The sequence below is a fragment of the Mesoplodon mirus genome, assembly GCF_964341445.2.
Source record: "Mesoplodon mirus genome assembly, chromosome: 2".
Lineage (NCBI taxonomy): Eukaryota > Metazoa > Chordata > Mammalia > Artiodactyla > Ziphiidae > Mesoplodon > Mesoplodon mirus.
Window position 1 is genome coordinate 50,339,949 of NC_138977.1, and position 21,157 is coordinate 50,361,105.

The 21,157-nt window shown below is 40.6% G+C and overlaps 1 protein-coding gene across 1 annotated transcript in view; it reads right to left on the reverse strand.

Annotated features, from left to right (window-relative positions):
* The window catches only part of SLC4A4 (solute carrier family 4 member 4), a 350,822-nt gene that overhangs the window by 101,560 nt on the left and 228,105 nt on the right, over positions 1-21,157 (reverse strand). The window contains exons 8-12 of the mRNA XM_082645180.1: positions 14,721-14,878; positions 8,293-8,380; positions 5,945-6,099; positions 5,198-5,311; positions 2,607-2,781 (exon numbers count right to left, since the gene is read on the reverse strand). Coding sequence (XP_082501306.1) covers positions 2,607-2,781; positions 5,198-5,311; positions 5,945-6,099; positions 8,293-8,380; positions 14,721-14,878 — 690 coding nt within the window. The remainder of the gene's footprint in view (positions 1-2,606; positions 2,782-5,197; positions 5,312-5,944; positions 6,100-8,292; positions 8,381-14,720; positions 14,879-21,157) is intronic.

A 21,157-nucleotide genomic window follows, 5' to 3' on the forward strand; every position in this document is an offset into this window, starting at 1 on the left:
TTGTTGCTTGTTTCCTCTTTAGTTCTTCTAGGTCCTTGTTAAGTGTTTCTTGCATTTTCTCTATTCTGTTTGCAAGATTTTGGATCATCTTTAATATCATTATTCTAAATTCTTTTTCAGGTAGACTGCCTATTGCCTCTTCATTTGTTAGTTCTGGTGGGTGTTTACCTTGCTCCTTCATCTGCTGTGTGTTTTTCTGTCTTCTCATTTTGCTTCTCTTACTGTGTTTGGGGTCTCCTTTTCGCAGGCTGCAGGTTTGTAGTTCCCGTTGTTTTTGGTGTCTGTCCCCAGTGGCTAAGGTTGGTTCAGCGTGTTGTGTAGGCTTCCTGGTGGAGGGGACTAGTGCCTGTGCTGTGGTGGATGAGGCTGGATCTTGTCTTTCTGGTGGGAAGGTCCATGTCTGGTGGTGTGTTTTGGGGTGTCTGTGGCCTTACTATGATTTTAGGCAGCCTCTCTGCTAATGGATGGGGCTGTGTTCCTGTCTTGCTAGCTGTTTTGCATAGGGTGTCCAGCACTGTAGCTTGCTGGTCGTTGAGTGAAGCTTGGTGCTGGTGTTGAGATGGAGATCTCTGGGAGATTTTTGCCATTTGATATTAGGTGGAGCTGGGAGGTCTCTTGTGGACCAGTGTCCTGAAGTTGGCTCTCCAACCTCAGAGGCACAGCACTGACTCCTGGCTGGAGGACCAAGAGCCTTTCTTCCACATGGCCAGGTACATGGAGAGTTTCTTGCCTTTCGGAGGTCTGAGGTCTTCTGCCAGTGTTCAGTGGTGTACTATAGGAGCAGTTCCACGTGTAGATGTATTTCTGATGTATCTGTGGGGAGGAAGGTCTGATTTTCTTTACGTGAGGCTGCCTCTATTATCTTCTTCATGCTGGCCTCAAGGTGCTTCCCCAGTGCTTTCTTTTCCACTTGTTCTCTTGAATGATGTGCTTTAGTTATCATTATGCTCTCATTTAGATGCAGAATAGCTGCCCAATTTGAATACAGATCAGATTTTATAAAAAATACCATTACTGACAACACTGTTACAATTTAATTTATTCATTCTTGTCTTATGAATGAGGAAAAAAGGGGGAAACACCCTCTTCATATACTTCATCTCTGTGTCCTACCACGCTTGGTTTCGATTCCCCATGCCTGGGGAATGTGCTTTCTGGCCAGAACAATGTAACTTTTAAAATGTTAATCAGCTGCCAATATTTAAGAATCACCAGATTTCATGTAAGAAATCGAATTTTCAACCTCTCTTTGAAAATCAGAAAATGAAGGAATCCTGAGTGCACATTCACATGGGAACTAGGAAAAGTCATGTGGGGAGCCCTCAGTCCCCAACTACCAGATATCTCAGCCTAGGCACCAGTCATGTGACTAAAGAAGCCCTCAGGCAACTCCAACCTTAGCTGCCATCTTACTCACAAGTCTATGAAGACCAAAGAGAACCACCCAGCTGAGTCCACCAACCATCAAAACCATGAGAGAGAATAATAAAATGGTTGTTTGAAGCCTTGGATTTAGGGGTAACATGCTTTATAGCAATAGATAAAAGCTAAAAGATAAAAGCTCTCTTAACAGATGAATTACAATTGTTTAAAGTAATGTCTCCCTTTTTGCTTGGGTCAACATAGATGTCATAGAGAGTCTCCATCTTAATTTTGTGCTTAAGCAGAAATCTAAAACATGAATGTGCCCAGGGGAGAAAACAGAAGTAGAAGAAAAGCAATCCTTTGGAATCAGCTGTATTTTTTTTTCTTAAATAAGCTGGTTGGCAGCACTTATGAATGTCACATAGGTTAAACAGTAATAAGTAGAAACATAGAAGGACAGAGTTTGAAAAGGGCTTGAATCTGGTTGTTTTCAGCTTCACTCACTACTCACTCAGCACCTAGCACAATACCTATTTTTCCCTAATGACTGGATCAACTAAGAGTAGTTTTGTACATATTTTTCTGATTATGGGAATTTAAAATAACTTCTCTATAGCTAAAGCTTCAGCTATTATTGATACAAAAGGAGGGTGAATGCCACCTGCAAAGTAACCAACAAATTGTGGTTTATACAAAATAAGTTAAGCTAGAGTCTACACAGCTTAATGAGAGGCAGATTCAGGAATAGTAAAATCAACACCTAGCTTTTATTCCTTAAAGCTGAGCTCTACCGATAGAGATGCAAATCCAATCTTGAGCAAATCACTCAATTGCTTGCTCACATGAGAAAGGAAGCTAACCAGGCATTCCCCAAAACTTGCTATGTCATCAAGTTTAATAGTATGGTCCATACACTCAAGGTAATAGAATATCTTAACCTTATACCCAGCACAAAACTAAAGCAGCTGATACGCTTTTGCCCAAACAGAATTGTGTATCCTCATTTCCTTCCCTTCTTTTCCCTACTTGTGACTCAAGCCAGATTTCATCAAGCTATTTTTGTAATTACTAAAATGCTGGAAATACAGCAGCAGGCCAGAAGCAAAGTAAAATGCAGCATCTAGCAAAAGAAAGAAAATCATGCTGAGTAACTGAAAGGCCATCTGCTTCTAGCTGAGCTGTAGGGGTGAGGAAGGCAATCTGGGCTGTACTATTTGTGTCTTCCCCCAAACCAAACCCACCTGCATGTTGTCAGTGGCATCCCCAAGCAGTCCTCCAAAAGTGATAGCATTAGTTACTGTTGCCAGATAAATGAAGAGAATTGCTGAAAGAGCCTGAATATTTAAAGCATCATAAAAATCACTGGCAAAAAATGGTGCTTTCCTCTTTATGTCCTTAATTAGTCCACCACAGAACCTGCATAGGGAGAAAGCAAACACGTGACAACATAAAATAAATTACCATCAAATTAACCAAGAGATAACTTAGAGATAACTTAACCACAAAGAATTTGTATTTAAAGTGTTTGAATTAGAAGATACTCTTCAACCACTTAAGATAAAACCAGAAGACTGTGAAGAATAAATCTCTATCTGTCTCTTTTATGGTCACCAAGTTAGGCATCACGTTCCCTAAAGACTAGACAGTTGGTCTTTAGACGAGAATAAACTGTGTAGATGAATTAAATTTCTCATTGTCTGAAGAAAAACATCCAAACATGTGAGCAGATCATATAAGGCGCTTTATAATCTTGTCAAAGCTTCCTTTCCAGCCTCATTCATTCATTCACTCCACAAATGTTTATTGGGCATCTGTGACATGCCCAGCACTATTCTGGGTGCTGGAAAAACAGCAGTGAACAACACAGGAAAAAAATACCCACCCTCACGGAGTTACTTTCTGTGTGGGGGAAACAAAATAAGTACAATGCATGATGCTAAAACATCAAAGAAAAAATTAAGTGGGAAAGCAGGTTATTAAGTGCTAGAGTGCTATGGCTGAAATTTAGAGTGGCCAGATCAGGCCTCCCAAGCAAGTGTCTTTGGGGTGAGGATTGGAAGGAATTAAGGAAGGAAGCCATGCAGGTGTGTCATGGAAGAGCATCCCAAGCTGAGACCCATCACATTCGTCAGCAAGTCAGCTGACTCATGCATCTGTCAACTCACTCCCCCACCCCACCCCGAACCAAACCTCACTCAGCCTTTCCCATGCTGTGCCTTCTGCCTATGATGCCTTCCCTCAGAGCTCAACAGCCCTCTGAGGTCTTGACCCTCCATTCATAGTTCAGACATTCACTAGGGGCTATCACATTTTCTCAGGATTGCCTGTCTATCTTAGCTGCACTCAGTGCCCTGCTTCAGTTTTCTTGGTATGCACAGGACTGTGAATGGTACCAGCCATGCTGTAGACATGCAACACATTTAGGGAAGGTAAAATATGGAAGAAGGAAATTACAGTCTGATTAAATTAAAAAGTTAAATCCCGAAAATTATATCTGTAAAAAAGGAAAAGGGGGGCCTCCCTGGTGGCGCAGTGGTTGAGAGTCCGCCTGCCGATGCAGGGGATACGGGTTCGTGCCCCGGTCTGGGAGGATCCCATATGCTGCGGAGCGGCTGGGCCTGTGAGCCATGGCCGCTGGGCCTGCGCATCCGGAGCCTGTGCTCCGCAACGGGGGAGGCCACAACAGTGAGAGGCCCGCATACCGCAAAAAAAAAAAAAAAAAAAAAAAAGGAAAAGGATATTCCTAATGGAAATAGTTTGTAAAGAACTAGTCAGAAAAAAAAATGGGGGAAAGAGAAGGTTCTACTCTCTATTCTTTTTTTTTTTTTTTTTTTTGTGGTACATGGGCCTCTCACTGCTGTGGCCTCTCCCGTTGCGGAGCACAGGCTCCAGACGCGCAGGCTCAGTGGCCATGGCTCTCAGGCCCAGCTGCTCCGCGGCATGTGGGATCTTCCCAGACCAGGGCACGAACCTGTGTCCCCTGCATCGGCAGGCGGACTCTCAACCACTGCGCCACCAGGGAAGCCCCTACTCTCTATTCTTTAAGATGGAAGAGGAGAGAAATAATGTCCTCTTAATTTGGGAGAGAAACCCAAGTGGGTCGTCAGAGGAAGAAAATAACATAATTTCATTCAGATGCGACTGCATATTAAAATGACTTATTTTTGTGTTTTAAAAAAATCTGCAGCGTTTTTAAAAAGCCATATCTTCATAAATGAGTATCCTACTTAAAACTATAGTTAACCCAAAATGAAATGGAGAACCTAACCACGAAGGAAATCCTAATGTAAAGAGATTTAACCAAAGCGATCTGGGAAATGTGAATTCCCCACTGCAGGCCCAGGAGATGGCAGCCTGGGAGTTACTCATTTCTGTAACATGTTACCCACTTCTGAGTAAATGTACCAGGGAGAGAGGGAATCATGAAAGCCAAGTGGGGAAGACTGGCACAATACTCAGTCTTCCTGCAACAACCACCCACGAGCTCTCTTTCTCTCTAATACCCCTCACTCATGGTAATACCTAATACCTTTCTCCCATCACAGAAACTCCCTACTTCTGCTTTATTTTGCCCCATAAAACCAGATCCACATTTCGTTATTTGCTCATTGTTTGTCTCCTACCACTACAAGGTAAGACCCATAAGGAAAGGGGTTTTTCTTTCATTCACTGCTGCATCCCAAGTGCCTGTGACTAACAGATACACCATAAATGTGTGCTGGCTGACCAAACAAATGTACAAACAGGTGAATAAAATGCTGACAGAAAGATGAAGGTAAATTCAGATCGGAAGAGAACTTCATCATGAACGACCGACGAATCCATAAGTTACCTTCCAGTGCGCTGTAATTCCTCACAATCTGCATGTCCTCCTCCTCCGTGGCCTCCATCATGGGGTGTGTCCCCGTTCATCTGAACATTTTCTCCACCTGAGTACATATTCTTTCTAAGCAAGACAACAGAGCCCAAGAAAAGATTAGTTTATTTCATTCACCTGCCTCTTAGGTGGGTCCTGACTAGCTGATAAAGAGATGAACCGAAAACCCTTTGGGAGAAAGATAATTATTTCTGGCTGCCATCCTAACAAACAACTTTTGAAGTGTTCTGTTGAGAGCCAAGACAAATGAGTGGATGAACAGAAAGTTGAATAACTTGTATATTGTATAAGAGGGAAATTGTTTCACCTGGAAAAACACAGATTTCTAGAAAATGGCTTCTCCTCAATTATCTCATCCAATTTCTTAACCTCTTCAATCCAAAGGGAGTCATCTTGAGTAAACGAATCTTTCCACATGTACAAGGAGTCCCCGAAACAACCCGAAAAAATCTCTACAATGTATTCCAATATCATAATCTGAGATCTCTAATTTGTAATCACTAAAGAATATCACAACATACAACATTCATTTTATAGTGTCAACAGAATGTCAAACCAAGGCACATGTGTGATTCATTTGAGATAATACCTCAAGTTGAATGGAAACCTGAAAATCTTAGGGCAGTTGGCTGAACCTCTTTCCTTTTCTAAGCACAACCTCCTTCTCAAGAATGAAAACTCCCAATGGCCTGAACATTTTACCTTTTGTCAGATGATGGAAGACTCTTAGGGGGCTCTATCCTGATTGCTGGATCCCATTCCCCGGGTGGAAGGACAATGACTTCATCTAGGAACTCGTCAATGCCAGCAATCAGGTCCTGCCTATCTTTTGCTTTATAAGCGATGTCGTGGAACACCTAAAGAATAAAAAGAGATGTGCTGATCCAACAAGAGAGCTCTCCACGTGCCTCACATCATGTAGAGCCTGAAGAATGCAATCCATAATCCACTTTAACATTACTATAACCATAGCCTCATACTTGCTATTGTTCAGCTTACCCCTAAATATTTTGGTATTCAGATTATGAACCCAAAGAATATAGGTAGAGGCATGAGAAAACAGCTGTGTTTCTTTTATATGATTTTTTCTATCAATACCATAAAACAACATTGCCTTTCATCTCCCACTAGTATGCACCATATAGTTGCGATGGAAGCCAGATGAAAATGGTTTAGAGAAATATACTGAAGATCATTCCACCAAATAAAAACTACTGTGCCAAACCACTGCTATAATTCAAGAAGGGTAAGTTCAAGCTGATTGTTAACACTGAGTTAAGACTGAGACACTGCAGCTCTCAAACACACAAATAATGTGTGTTAAAGCAAAGGGCTTTAAGTAGGTGATCATCTGTCTATCTTTTAGCAAGGCAATAATTAAACCATCCAAGGCAGCAAATGTTCTATGTCTTTTATGCAAATATCCAAAGAAGGAGCCTCCAGATGTCCATAATCCTCTTTGTCAATCGCTCCATTCCTCTAACCTGGCTGATGATCTGAAAGTCCTTTACACATAACCTAAGACTTTCATACCTCGTTAAGTCAAGTTCTTTAGTCTCCAGGAGAGAAGATGGCCCTTATTCGATACCCCTACCTATTCTTAAAGATCGCTACTAAGTCTCTTCTCCTCAGTTAGAATTTTTAAAAGCTATCAAACAAACACCACCAATGGTCTGGGGGTTGTGGGGTTGAGGGGAGGGCAATACAAAGTGCCAGCATATCATCTGTAGTGGACACAATTTGCCACAGCCTTATTTTCTCTTGCTGCTTCCCTTAGTAGAGGCTGGAAAGTCGGTCATTTTCCCAGCCTACCCTGACGATAAGGATAGGCAATTCTGACCCATGAGATTAAAAAAGAAGGGGGTGGGGGGTAGCTTTTGAATACCTGTTAAAAGAGACAGACACAGCTAACACTTCCCTTCCTCCTTCCTTGCATACAGATGACGTGACTGGAGCTGACGGTAGTAGCCATCTTAAGACCACAAAGCAAGAGCCTTGGCACTTGATTTATCATTAAGCAGTTAAATTAAACCAACTCCAGCAACCACCTACCTCCAAATTTCCTCATATGTGAACAAAATAAACCCTAAATTGTTTAAGTCACAATAAGTCAAATTTTCTGTCATTTGCAGCCTAAAGCATTTCTAATTGATACATCTTAGGAGGAATCATTTTTTTAAAGAAATCATAAATATGCAAAAATAAATGAAAGAACCCACTGGGATGCTTAGTTGCCTCAAGGGGAAAAAAACAGCATTGCTATCCATCAATGCTCCCAGATTAAGTAACCATCTTAATCACCAAATCACCAAATAGAACTGCCATAGCTAAATGCTCTATTCTCCACTTAACACATGGAGAAGCTAACATATCAAGCAATGAAGCAAAAACAAAACATTCGGGAAAACAGTAAGCTACAAAGACACAAAAGCAGAAATTAGTGCTCCTATATTCTCATAGTATTTCTCCTCCTATGAGACCAGTTTGGAGTTTCATCATGTCTACAATGTGTGTAATGACATTCAAGCTATTAGAAGAGTATGGTCATAATTCCAACGTACTAGATGCTCTGCAGTAACAGTTGCTAATGCATTTTAGTATATGTATCATTCTTTCCCACAAGATAAGAAAACCACAAAAACAGGTACTTTCTGATACCTAAGGGAAAAAATGCATTATCCATTTTATTATGCATTATTTTATAGAACCCATCATTTCTGAAACAATACAGTATATGGACACTTGAGTTTCCAGAATTAATATATTAAACACTTTAAGAGATTAAGTTAATACAGTGTCTTGAACCTTTTAAATAATATTTAACATACCTCAGTTTAGAGGAAGAAAGGAAAATATGACATTCTAATATAAAATTTATTTTTTGAAAACTATCAAAAGCAGATGTCAGCTCATTTGCATGAACGATTATACCTCATGTTTTAAAAAGGTTGGTAACTACATAATTCTAACTGAATAAATTGTGACAGCCAACTCACAGTATGAAAACACAAGTAGGACATTCACAGATCACCATCTTCCCGATTCCCTACCTCGTCAGACATCAAGGTGGCGATGGCTCTGCCAATCTCATGGTAGGACTTGGCTTTCCCCTTAGGACCTAAGAGAATGAACAAGAACCTAATGGAAGAGGAAAGAAGCAAAGGCTATAACACACATTTCATCAAACTCAATACACATAACACTGAGACACATTTACCCTAATTCATAAAACGGTTAGGTCTAGAATTCACCTTTAAAACAAAGGTAATATTCTTGCTAATATGAAAGATACTCTTTCACACTGTTGTGAAACACAAACTGTTTTTCATTTATTTGGAAGCAAGGGAGAATTTAGCATGGAAACCTGAGAAGCTTCTTCACAGAGAAGGAAAGGTTCACTTTATGAGTCATTCAGTGTTTCTTTTCTAAACTTTCTTCTCTCTTCCTTTCTTCTGACTCTCTGAATCTTTGGAGAAAACCCATTAAGCACAATAACGAGAAAGACTTAGTACATCTTCAGATTTCTCTGACTTTTCTTTACCCAGTATGGGTGATGACAAATGATCCTCTCCATATTTTTAAGAAATATTTCTACTCAGAAGTGGCTGGGAGTCAGCAAAAACAAAGTCTTCTACAAGTAAGCCACATGCTGACAGCCAAAGTAAAGAAAGAAAAATATGAGAGAAATTCAAAATAAAGCACCATGCACAGCTAAAATTCTTTCGTGGGCATCAACAAGTTTCTTTTCCAAACTTGTTTTCTGGATAATGCACAAAGCACTGTTCCATAGTAAGCAGGTCCTGAAACTCGCAATAATGAGCTTTTCTCCACTTAAGTTCACCCCTTATCATGTTGGAAGGAATCCCTCACTGATCATAAGGGCAAAGATGCATGTCTCAACTGGGGAGCAGGAAACCTGGTAAGTAAATGAATTTAAAAACACAGACAAAAGGCAACACTAGATAAATCCCTTCCTTGCTTATTTATGATCATGTCTTACCTAACATGGAGATAATGAGGACAATAAAAATGATCATATTCTATGTTTGCATAGCTTTTTAAAGCCTGCAAAGCATTTCACATTCACACATCATTTAAACTCTTACTAGCCTCTGCAATAAGGACAGGTATCTTATTTCCATTTAATGGTGAAGAAACCTAGGTTCAAGGAAGTTATGGATGAGCCCAAAGACTGTCCCTAATAAATGACAGAGTAGATAGATAGGACTTCTTACCTCCTGTTTTTTTCAGCACACGGTTCTGCTTAATAATACCTGCCCAACCTATATACCAGAGTTGTGACATCACAGAGAAAAGCTATCCAACTATGACTTCCATACATCACTCTGGGGAAAGATGTTGTGGATACTTAGCTGAAGACAAGAAAACTTCAGTAAGATTTTATGGGACAAGGAATGGCTTAGGACTTTTCTTAGTAAAATTTTATTTTTTACTAATTTATTCCTATACCTCACTTTAAATAAGAAAGGACTGATAGCAAGCACTCTTCAAGGTATTAGGGTCTGTTCCCAAATGCCCTTGAATAGGTAGTTCCTTTTTTCATCATAAAATTCAATCCAAAGAGTGAAGAAAAAAAAAACCAAATTGAGAATGTAAGAAGGTAAATCTGAAAGTTTGAATACCCATATTTTATACCAGAATAACCATAAAACCATTCACTATTTATTTGCTTAGAAACCAGTTCTGGAGTGGAGTGGTACACTCGCTTTCAAGTGTTATCACAGTAGAAGAAATAGCAAAAGCAATCAGCAGGTGCAAAAGTCTGTTCAAGTATGAAGGAAGTCATTATTAGAATTGGATTTTAGTTCTTCTAACTAGAACTTTTCTTCTTTTGAAGCTGGACCTAATTTATATACCACTACATACAGTATTATAAACTGTTTTTTTATGGACAGTACAATGCATTTTTCTGAAGGGGCGGATCACTGATTTGAGTGCAACACCCGAAAAAAATACTTAACCACTACAGTAAAATATAAATCTCATTAAGAAACATCTACAGTGCTGGTCACATGTCCCAATCCTATTTACCTGTCTACCAAGGGCTAGCTGTCAGGCAGGACAATAAGCCCATAGTTTTAGGCAGAAGAAGGCAGATGTGGTGCAGTAAGAGAAAATACATAACACCTGGATGCTTTACTAAGTACATTTTTAGACAATGGATTTCCAAGAACTGATAGAATAATGGATCTTCTAACTTAAATACTTATAAGATGAGGGCATACATTTTCTACAAGTTTTTACTCTGCTCTTTACTAAATAGTACCAAAGAATGAACAGCAGTTATAGACCAGTGGTGACCATAACATTTATTATAGCAATAAACCCAGCATATGAGAGCTATAGTGTTTTACTAACCTAGATACAAAGGTACAATTCCCCTTTCCTGGGTAATGTGATTTTTATTTTTAAAAAATTATATATATATATATATATATATACACACACACATATATTATAAGTATATATATTATATTATATTATATATATTATATATCATATATAAAAATATATTATAATTATAATATATATTATATATATTTATATAATATATTTTATTTGTATATATATATATATATATATATACTTTAATGGAAATCATCAAGTGCCAAATAGAAATAAAATATTACATATCAGTTAAAATTTTCACATTACTCCAGGCAGGAACCATTCAGTAAATCCATCTCCTTAAAATGATATAGAGAGGAAATCTGGACATCTACAAGTAGCAGGAAACATCCCCTCAGGTCAAGAATTTCATCTGTAGGAAAGCAGACCCTTAAGAAGCCTCTAATTTGAACTGCATTGTTGAAATGGGGATGAGAGATCTGGGAAAACTAACAACACAGAAAAACTCATCAAGTTGAAGTTCCCTCTGCCTGAAACATGTTCTCTCCTCTTTAACCCTCAAAGAAGCAAAAGCTGCTACAACTTTTATGATAGAAGTACCTCTTGCCAAACTCAGCTTTTATAATGTACTGAAAACTTCTTTCATGACTCAAGCTGTTTTTTGTCAAGGGACAGATGTTATTTTTAAACAGAAGCTTTTTTTCTTTATTAACAAATTAGAGTAAACATCACATTTGTGTGGCTGAAAGGGCACAGCTCATGTTGATGGCTCGGGGGAAATAATTTATGTTGCTGAGTTGTTTTTATTCACTCATAACTAGAAACAAGTCATAGTTAGAATTTTTAATAGTGCCTGGTTGTCTCGAGAATCTTCATGGGGCCCTTCTACTCTTATGTGCTCACTTTTCCATACAACTAATTGTGCCTGGGGAGGATGTCTCTAGCATTCTCCACAACAAAAATCAGTACCAGATGATCTGTGTCCAGAACCACTGGGCTATACTCACATTCACAAAATAATTACAGACAGAAACAGAGCATAATATCAGAAAAAGAGCCAGCCTTCCTAAACCACTCAATCTTTTCAGAGAGGAAGTGCACCCCCATCCTTCCTGACATATCACAGCTATTTCTAAAATAAACTCAGTATGTACCAGTCCCAGTCCTTTACTCCCTTCTTTCAAAACAACAGTGAATCAAATAACCCAGTACTCATATTTAGTGGCTTTGGAAAATGTGGCTAAACTGTACCTTCCACAATAAATTCATGAGGACCACAAGCCCACCGTAACCAACCATATTACAGTGAGCAACTGGAAGACTGTTACACAAGACAGAACTGAACTAGCAGGACCTCCATCCCAATTCCTCTAATACAATTTTTTATAGTTTTGACAATTAGGCACAAACAACTGCTTTTAGGCAGATCGTTATTTATAACATAAAATATATATTAACGTACAGTGATATAAAGGGGTAATAAGCATTCTAATTTTTTAGAGGGCTAGAGCTCCCTGAATAACTATTTGCCTTAGATGTGAAAATCAAGGTCAGAAAAGGACAAACTGATCAGGAACTCTGATTATTTTTCATGGGAAAACGCTCAAGTATTTTATTCCAATCCATTCTGGATTTCTCCTTAGATTTTCCCTAAAAGCCTGGCCTCAGAGTCAGAAGTCTGCACTGGTAGTGAATCGTCCCTGTGCCTCCACCTCTCAACTATAAAATGGGAATTATGTTCATCCCCATGTGGCCCCTATATATGACTGAGTGGCAGCCTCTATGGACAGATGTAAGATGATAGCAAGCAAAGTATCTGCAAGATGCTAAGAAAATCATAAACATATCCTACCAAGTCACCAGAGATCAAAGGACAGAGTTTATTTGCTTTCACATGGCTGGCAAGAAGGGCCCCTACGTGGAGAACATCCACCCAGTTGGTAGGAGTCCAGCTGCAAGCAGAAAGCTAAAATAGATCAAGCCAAGAGCAGGGTAGATAGAGAAACTTGTGAACTCTACACAAAAGGAGCAGCTACCACCACATTTCCTAAAAGATGCACGGTAGTAATGCTGTTTATGATGAATAGTAATAATAATAATAATAATAAGCAAAAGAGCCTAACATTCCTCCATCTTCAAAAGGAAAAATGACCGTTGTTACAAGTTGTGCACAGAAACAGACTTCTTGGGTCTCCCTGCGGGACAACAGGGTGGCATGCATGTTAAAGCACATGGCTGAGTGCAGAGGCATCCTTCACAATGACTACCACACTCCTTGTAGGATTTCCTTTATTGGATTTCACAGGATGCAGCCATTGTAAATGGCCCCATATTACTCATACACAAAAAAGCTAATGAGACTCCCTACTCAGTGATTACAGCTTGCCCTGGTTCGGAGGACAGCAACTGGATAAGACTACTTCCTGGAAAAATGTTAACATGCTAGGATATATTATTCAGATTATTGCCCTCAAACAGATTTACGACATTACTGAATTACATTCCCTTGAATTGCCTGGGCTCCTTTTTTCTACTCAAATGATGCTGGATTGTACCCCTAGACTAGTACCACCCTCCAGTACAGAAGAAAATGAACCAGACAGGAACAGAAGATTAGAGGGACACAAAAATAGTCATGACTTGCTACTCAATGAACTTGTATTATTGTTAAACAAAAAGCCTTATAAAATATTTTTTATTTGTAGCTTCTAGAAAAAAATAATAATAAAAAAGAAAAAGCAAGAGAAATTTAACACTTCTGGGCACACGTTTTTTTCTTTCAAGCTCCAGTAAAGTTAGTCCAAAGAGACAAAAATAAAACCAAAGGGACACACAAGCTGGACTTCGGCCACGATCTGAGTCAGCTAGCTGTTCGCCAGGTGATTGCTCAGATAGAACTGCAAGGCTCTGCTGGAATGTTTTCAAGCAAAAAGCTAAGTTACAGAAAACACAAATCATGACAATCCCATTAATTGAATATGATCATCGCCTTTCCTCTGCTATTTGTCCAATGACTGCTTGTATTATTCCTATATTGTAATATGACAAGTATTATTCTTATTTTAAGTGTCTAAGAAATATAAAAATGGAGTAAAAATGCCTGTATGATAAGAATGGCCTGTAATCTATAAATTGGGAGGCCATAGGAAATGTTCTCCTAATTTGCATCCTAAGTTGGCTCAGAACAAACCTTGACCCCCTTGTCTTGTTGGTTGATCACACTCAGATCATCTGAGGTCACTGAGCATTCACAGCCCTTCCTGCTCACGTGGGAAACCTAAAGAAAAGTCCCCTGGGACCCACAAAAGGCACACCTCCCCCAAAAAAGGTCCTATTTATATGATAATTTTCTAATGTCAACCTGAAGATTATAAACTTCTCTTTAAACTCTTCTTAAGCACAAGTTTAAGTGAAGCATTAACTTCTATTGACCCATTGCACTTTGGAAGTCAAGTTTCAAAATTCCTCTACTGGGCTCAGTTACAGAAGGAAATAAAAGAGAATGACTTCTAAAGTATTGAAGGTAATGAGTACACGATTGTAACAGTAATATGCTTCCTCTTAAAATTTTATGAGTCATAACACATAACAGTAAAGTGGGCAAATGATTTTTACATATGTGTATATATATATAATATACATATAGACATGTCTATATATATAATGTGCATACGTATGTATGTATGTACCCACTACCAATTTTCTAATAAAACAGAGAGCAAATGAAAGCAACTCTGACCTTTGAATCATTCACCATCTATATGATCTTAGAGAAGTTACTTAAACTTTCAAACTCAGTTTCTTCATCTATAAAATCCACATACCTATAGTTTATACTTTAAAAAATCATTATGAGGATTAAATAGACTAATCCATAAGAAACTGTTCTGTGGCCCAATGAATTATTATAATTGTTATTATTATTACTACTGTACAAGTGCCAAGTAATCTGATAGCATGAAAATCAGACTGAGCCATTATTTCGGGTTAAACCTTTCCAATATGCTTGCTTTGGATGTACCCTCATCCTCTTGGTTTTCTAGCCTGAGGGAGAGGAGCTGTCCCTATCACCACATTGTGGACCCCAGCGGGTCAGGGAGCAGCTTACCTTGTGGGCACAGGGACCTCAGTCAGGGCACCCAGCATGACGGCCTGCTGCAGCCGAACAAAGGCAATGAAAGGAGAATCTAAGAAGTTGACCTCGCCAACAAGCACGTTGGAGGCTTCTGCATCACGTGGCAGTTTTTTCATGAACTTATTCTTCAGCTGCATGGGAAGAGTCAAGAAAACACAACTTATTTCCAGAGAAGGGAACTCAAAGAATTTCCTTTATATGAGTCTACAGGCAACAGCAAGCCCTGGCTAGCTATTCTTCTATTATGTTTAACCATTCTATCATAATAAACATTTCTCTGTACTTTGAATTCAAAAATATTGAGAGTATAGTCACATGGTTTACATGAGGGTATAGTCACATGCTTTACATTGTTTTAACAATATTTACATATATATCAATTCATTTACTTATTCACTCAATAAATGAGTTGAGAGTCTCCTATGAGCCAGGAACTGATCTAAGCCTTAGGGATAAGGGATGCGTCAACTAATTACATGTCCTCCTTGAGCTCGTATTTTCAGCAGGGGAGAAGTAAAATATGATTTAAAGTAGTGATAAGTGCTGAGAAGGATAAATAAAACACGTAAGAGGGTACTGCTTTAGGCAGGGAGGTCAGGGAAGGCCTCTGAAGAAATACATTTGACATTGGAGTGAGGGGACAAGCCAAGCAAAGATCTGGGCAAAGAACACTGTAGGCAAAGAGAGCAGCAAGTACAAAGCCTCTGAGACAGGCAAGAGCTTGGCAGCTAGGGGAACAGTAAGTAGGTAAGTGTGGTGGGAGCTGCAGGAGAAAAGGAGAGAAAATGGCAGCAAATGAAGTTGCAGAGGTTAGGAGGGACCAGGTGGTAGAGGAAATGAAGGCCACAGAAAGAAGTTTTGGATGTCTTAGACGGAATGTACCTACTAAAAGTTCAAGTGGAAATGTGGAGTAGAAAGACATCAATTCAGGAGATACCACCATGTAAGCAATACTTAAGACCATGGGATAGGATGACACAACCTCAGATGTGAGTGTAGAGAAGAGGGAGAAGATCTAAACCCCGGGCTACTCTACCTTTTATAGGAACGGGAGGGGCTATCAGCAGAAGACATTGAAAAAGAGCAGCCAGTGAGGTAGGGAGAGAACCAGGACTTCATCAACTGTTGGGTGAAGAAAGGGCTCAATAAGGAAACGGTATCAGCTGCTGAGTCAAAGCCTGCTGGAAGTTCAAATAAGATGAGAACTAAGAAGGAACCAATGAATTTGGCAAAGTGGAAGGGCTGGGTGATCCTGACAAGAGCTGTTACAGTGGACACCAGGCTACCCAGTTAAGAATGAGAGGTGAAGAAGTAGAGACAGGGAATGGAGAGAATTATTTTGAGAAATGTTGCTGCCAAGAAAAGCCAAGAATTAAGGAGGTAGGTGAAGGAAGGCATAAAACAGGGGATTTTTTAAACGGGAAATATGATAACACTTTGGAGTGTGCATGAGGATGATCTAGTAGAGACAGATTATTGCTATAGGAGATAGGGGATAAATTCAAAAGCGGCTCAAGCAACCGTGAACTATTGAGATGATGAGATGATGTCCACGGCACAGGTAGAGGGATTAACTTCAGGTGGAACACAGAGAGCTCATCAATCCCAGCTAGGGAAGGCAGGGTACAGATGGGGGTGATCTGGGAAGTTTGTGGGGTGAAGATGAGGGCTTCTGAGGACTTCCATTTTTGCAGTGAAATATGAGTGATCTGATGGTAAGGCGGAGGAGGGATGTACATGGGAGCTTGAGAAGAAAGGTAAAGGGGTAAAGTGATTTTCTTAGAGAGTAAACGTTGCTTAACAGTCACTTTGAAAAGTTATCTTGTAGCTGTTACTTCCCCTCCTCCTCAGCTCCCACTTAGAGTAGGATTGTTCAAGCACCCTTCAGTGAGTGGGAAACATCTCCCAAAAGCTCAAGGAGAACATCTCAACAATCATAAAAGGATGGAGATAAGAATTTTGCAGGACCTTATGAAACACACAGACTTCTGGGATACACTTATCATCAATATGAATGTCTCTCCCCTCAAGTCAAAAAGTTAACAGTGAACTTTTTTTGCCATGGATTATTGGCTGATATGGGAAGTGGGAGACAAGGCCCAATTTTCCCCAGTAATGAAAAATTATAGTAACATTTGATTTTCAATTTCCATTTAAACAGTTCTTAATTAGGGAAAATAAGTGCCATGAAAATTAATTCCCCCAAACTATCACCCTCAGTAGCATTTTTATGAGATTCTTTCATTTGGTACTTCATACAAGAAGAAAGCTGTCACCAGTTCTAGGAAGATGGCGGAAGAGTAAGACGCGGAGATCACCTTCCTCCCCACAGATACATCAGAAATTCATCTACACGTGGAGCAACTCCTACAGAACACCTACTGAACGCTGACAGAAGACCTCAGACCCCTCAAAAGGCAAGAAACTCCCCACATACCTGGGTAGGGCAAAAGAAAAAAAGAAGAAACAGAGACAATAGGATAGGGACGGGACCTGCACCAGTGGGAGGGAGCCATGAAGGAGGAAAGGTTTCCACACACTACAAGCCCCTTCGCGGGCGGAGACTGCAGGTGGCGGAGGGGGAAAGCTTCGGAGTACCGAGGAGAGCACAGCAACAGGGGTGCGGAAGGCAAGGCAGAGAGATTCCCGCACAGAGGATCGGTGCCCTCAGGCACGCACCAGCCCGAGAGGCTTGTCTGCTCCGCCGCCGGGGCGGGCGGGGCTGGGAGCTGAGGCTCGGGTATCGGGTTTCGGTCGGAGCGCAGGGAGAGGACTGGGGCTGGCGGCAGGAAGAGAGCCTGAAGGGGTTGGTGCGCCGCAGCTAGCCCGGAGGGAGTCTGGGGGAAAAGTCTGGAGCTGCCGAAGAGGCAAGACTTTTTCTTCCCTTTTGTTTCCTGGTGCGCGAGGAGAGGGCATTAAGAGCGCTGATTAAAGAAGCTCCAGAGACGGGCACAAGCCGCGGCTGAAGGCGCGGACCCCGGAGACGGGCGTGGGACGCTGGGGCTGCTGCTGCCGCCGCCACAAGGCCTCTGTGCGAGCGCAAGTCACTGTCCACCCCCGCTTCCGGGGAGCCTGTGCAGCCCACCACTGCCAGGGTCCCGGGACCCAGGGACGGCTTTCCCGGGAAAGCGCACGGAGCGCCTCAGGCTGGTGCAACGTCATGCCGGCCTCTGCCGCCGCAGGCCCGCCCCGCACTGCGTGCCCCTCCCTCCCATCAGCCTGAGTGAGCCAGAGCCCCCAAATCAGCGGCTCCTTTAAACCCGTCCTGTCTGAGCGAAGAACGGACGCCCTCCGGCGACCTACGCGCAGAGGCGGCGCCAGGTCCAAGGCTGAGACCCGGGAGCTGTGAGAGCAGAGAAGAGACAGGGAAATCTCTCCGTGCAGCCTCGGAGGCAGCAGATTAAAGCTCCACGGTCCGCTTGATGTGCCCTGCGTCTGTGGAGTGCATGAACGGACAGCGAATCATCCCAAACTGAGGAGGTGGACTTTGAGGACAAGATTTAAGATTTTTTCCCCTTTTCCTCTTTTTACAACGAATTATCCCAAATTAAGGAGGTGGACTTTGAGAGCAAGATTTCAGACTTTTCCCCCTTTTTCCTCTTTTTACAACGAATTATCCCAAATTGAGGAGGTGGACTTTGAGAGCAAGATTTTCGATTTTTTTCCCCCTGTTCTCTTTTTGTGAATGTGTATGTGTATGCTTCTGTGTGAGATTTTCTCTGTATAGCTTTGCTTCCACCATAGGTCCCAGGGTTCTATCTATCCGTTTTTTTTGAATAATTACTTTTTTATTTTTAATAACGCTACTATATTTTTTACTTTATTATATTTTACTTTATCTTCTTTCTTTTTTTCATACCTTCCCTTCCTCCCTCCCTCCCTCTGCCTTTCTTTCTTTCTTTCCTCCCTCCCTCCCTCCTGTCTGTCTTTCTTTCTTTCCTTCCTCCCTCCCTCCTTTCTTTCTTTACGTCCTTCCTCCCTCACTCCCTCCTCTTTCTTCCTTCCTTCCTTCCTTCTTCCTTTCTTTCTCTCTCTCTTTCTTTCTTCTACTAATTCTTTCTTTCTAGTTTTTCTCCCTTTTATTCTGAGCCGGGTAGATAAAAGGCTCTTGGTGCTCCAGCCAGGAGTCAGTGCTGTGCCTCTGAAGTGGGAGAGCCAACTTCAGGACACGGGTCCACAAGAGACCTCCCAGCTCCACATAATATCAAGCAGTGAAAATCTCCCAGAGATCTCCATCTCAACACCAGCACCCAGCTTCAGTTAACGACCAGCAAGCTACAGTGCTGGTCACCCTATGCCAAGCAACTAGCAAGACAGGTACACAACCCCACCCATTAGCAGAGAGGCTGCCTAAAAACATAATAAGGCCACAGGCACCCCAAAACACACCACCAGACGTGGACCTGTCCACCAGAAAGACAAGATCGAGCCTCAACCACCAGAACCCAGGCACTAGTCCCCCCCACCAGGAAGCCTACACAACATACTGAAACAACCTTAGCCACTGGGGACAGACACCAAAAACAACGGGAACTACGAATCTGCAGCCTGCAAAAAGGAGACCCCAAACACAGGAAGATAAGCAAAATGAGAAGACAGAAAAACACACAGCAGGTGAAGGAGCAAGATAAAAACCTACCAGACCTAACAAATGAAGAGGCAATAGGCAGTCTACCTGAAAAAGAATTCAGAATAATGATAGTAAAGATGATCCAAGATTCTATTTCCATGATCCAAAACCTTGGAAATAGAATAGACAAAATGCAAGAAACAGTTAACAAGGACCTAGAAGAACTAAAGATGAATCAAGCATCGATTAAAAACTCAAAAAATGAAATGAAAAATACTCTAGATGGGATCAATAGAATAACTGAAGCAGAAGAACAGATAAGTGACGTGGAAGATAAAATAGTGGAAATAACTGATGCAGAGCAAAATAAAGAAAAAAAAATGAAAAGAACAGAGGACAGTCTCAGAGGCCTCTGGGACAACATTAAATGCACCAACATTCGAATTATAGGGGTTCCAGAAGAGGAAGAGAAAAAGAAAGGGACTGAGAAAATATTTGAAGAGATTATAGTTGAAAACTTCCCTAATATAGGAAAGGAAATAGTTAATCAAGTCCAGGAGGCACAGAGAGTCCCATACAGAATAAATCCAAGGAGAAATACGCCAAGACACATATTAATCAAACTGTCAAAAATTAAACACAAAGAAATCATATTAAAAGCAGCAAGGCAAAAACAACGAATAACACACAAGGGAATCCCCATCTGGTTAACAGCTGATCTCTCAGCAGAAACTCTACAAGCCAGAAGGGAGTGGCAGGACATAATTAAAGTGATGAAGGAGAAAAACCTGCAACCAAGATTACTCTACCCAGCAAGGATCTCATTCAGATTTGATGGAGAAATTAAAACGTTTACAGACAAGCAAAAGCTGAGAGAGTTCAGCACCACCAAACCAGCTTTACAACAAATGCTAAAGGAACTTCTCTAGGCAAGAAACACAACAGAAGGAAAAGACCTACAGTAACGAACCCAAAACAATTAAGGAAATGGGAATAGGAACATACATATCAATAATTACCTTAAATGTAAATGGACTAAATGCTCCCACCAAAAGACACAGATTGGCTGAATGGATACAAAAACAAGACCCTTATATATGCTGTCTACAAGAGACCCACTTCAGACCTAGAGACACATACAGATTGAAAGTAAGGGGATGGAAAAAGATATTCCATGCAAATGGAAATCAAAAGAAAGCTGGAGTAGCAATTCTTATATCAGACAAAATAGACTTTAAAATAAAGACTATTACAAGAGACAAAGAAGGACACTACATAATGATCAAGGGATCGATCCAAGAAGAAGATATAACAATTGTAAATATTTATGCACCCAACATAGGAGCACCTCAATACATAAGGCAAATACTAACAGCCATAAAAGGGGAAATCGACAGTAACACACTCATAGTAGGGGACTTTAACACCCCACTTTCACCAATGGACAGATCATCCAAAATGAAAATAAATAAGGAAACACAAGCTTTAAATGATACATTAAACAAGATGGACTTAATTGATATTTATAGGACATTCCATCCAAAAACAACAGAATACACATTTTTCTCAAGTGCTCATGGAACATTCTCCAGGATAGATCCTATCTTGGGTCACAAATCAAGCCTTGGTAAATTTAAGAAAATTGAAATTGTATCAAGTATCTTTTCCGACCACAATCCTATTAGACATCAATTACAGGAAAAGATCTGTAAAAAATACAAACACATGGAGTCTAAACAATACACTACTCAATAACGAAGTGATCACTGAAGAAATCAAAGAGGAAATAAAAAAATACCTAGAAACAAATGACAATGGAGACACGACGACCCAAAACCTA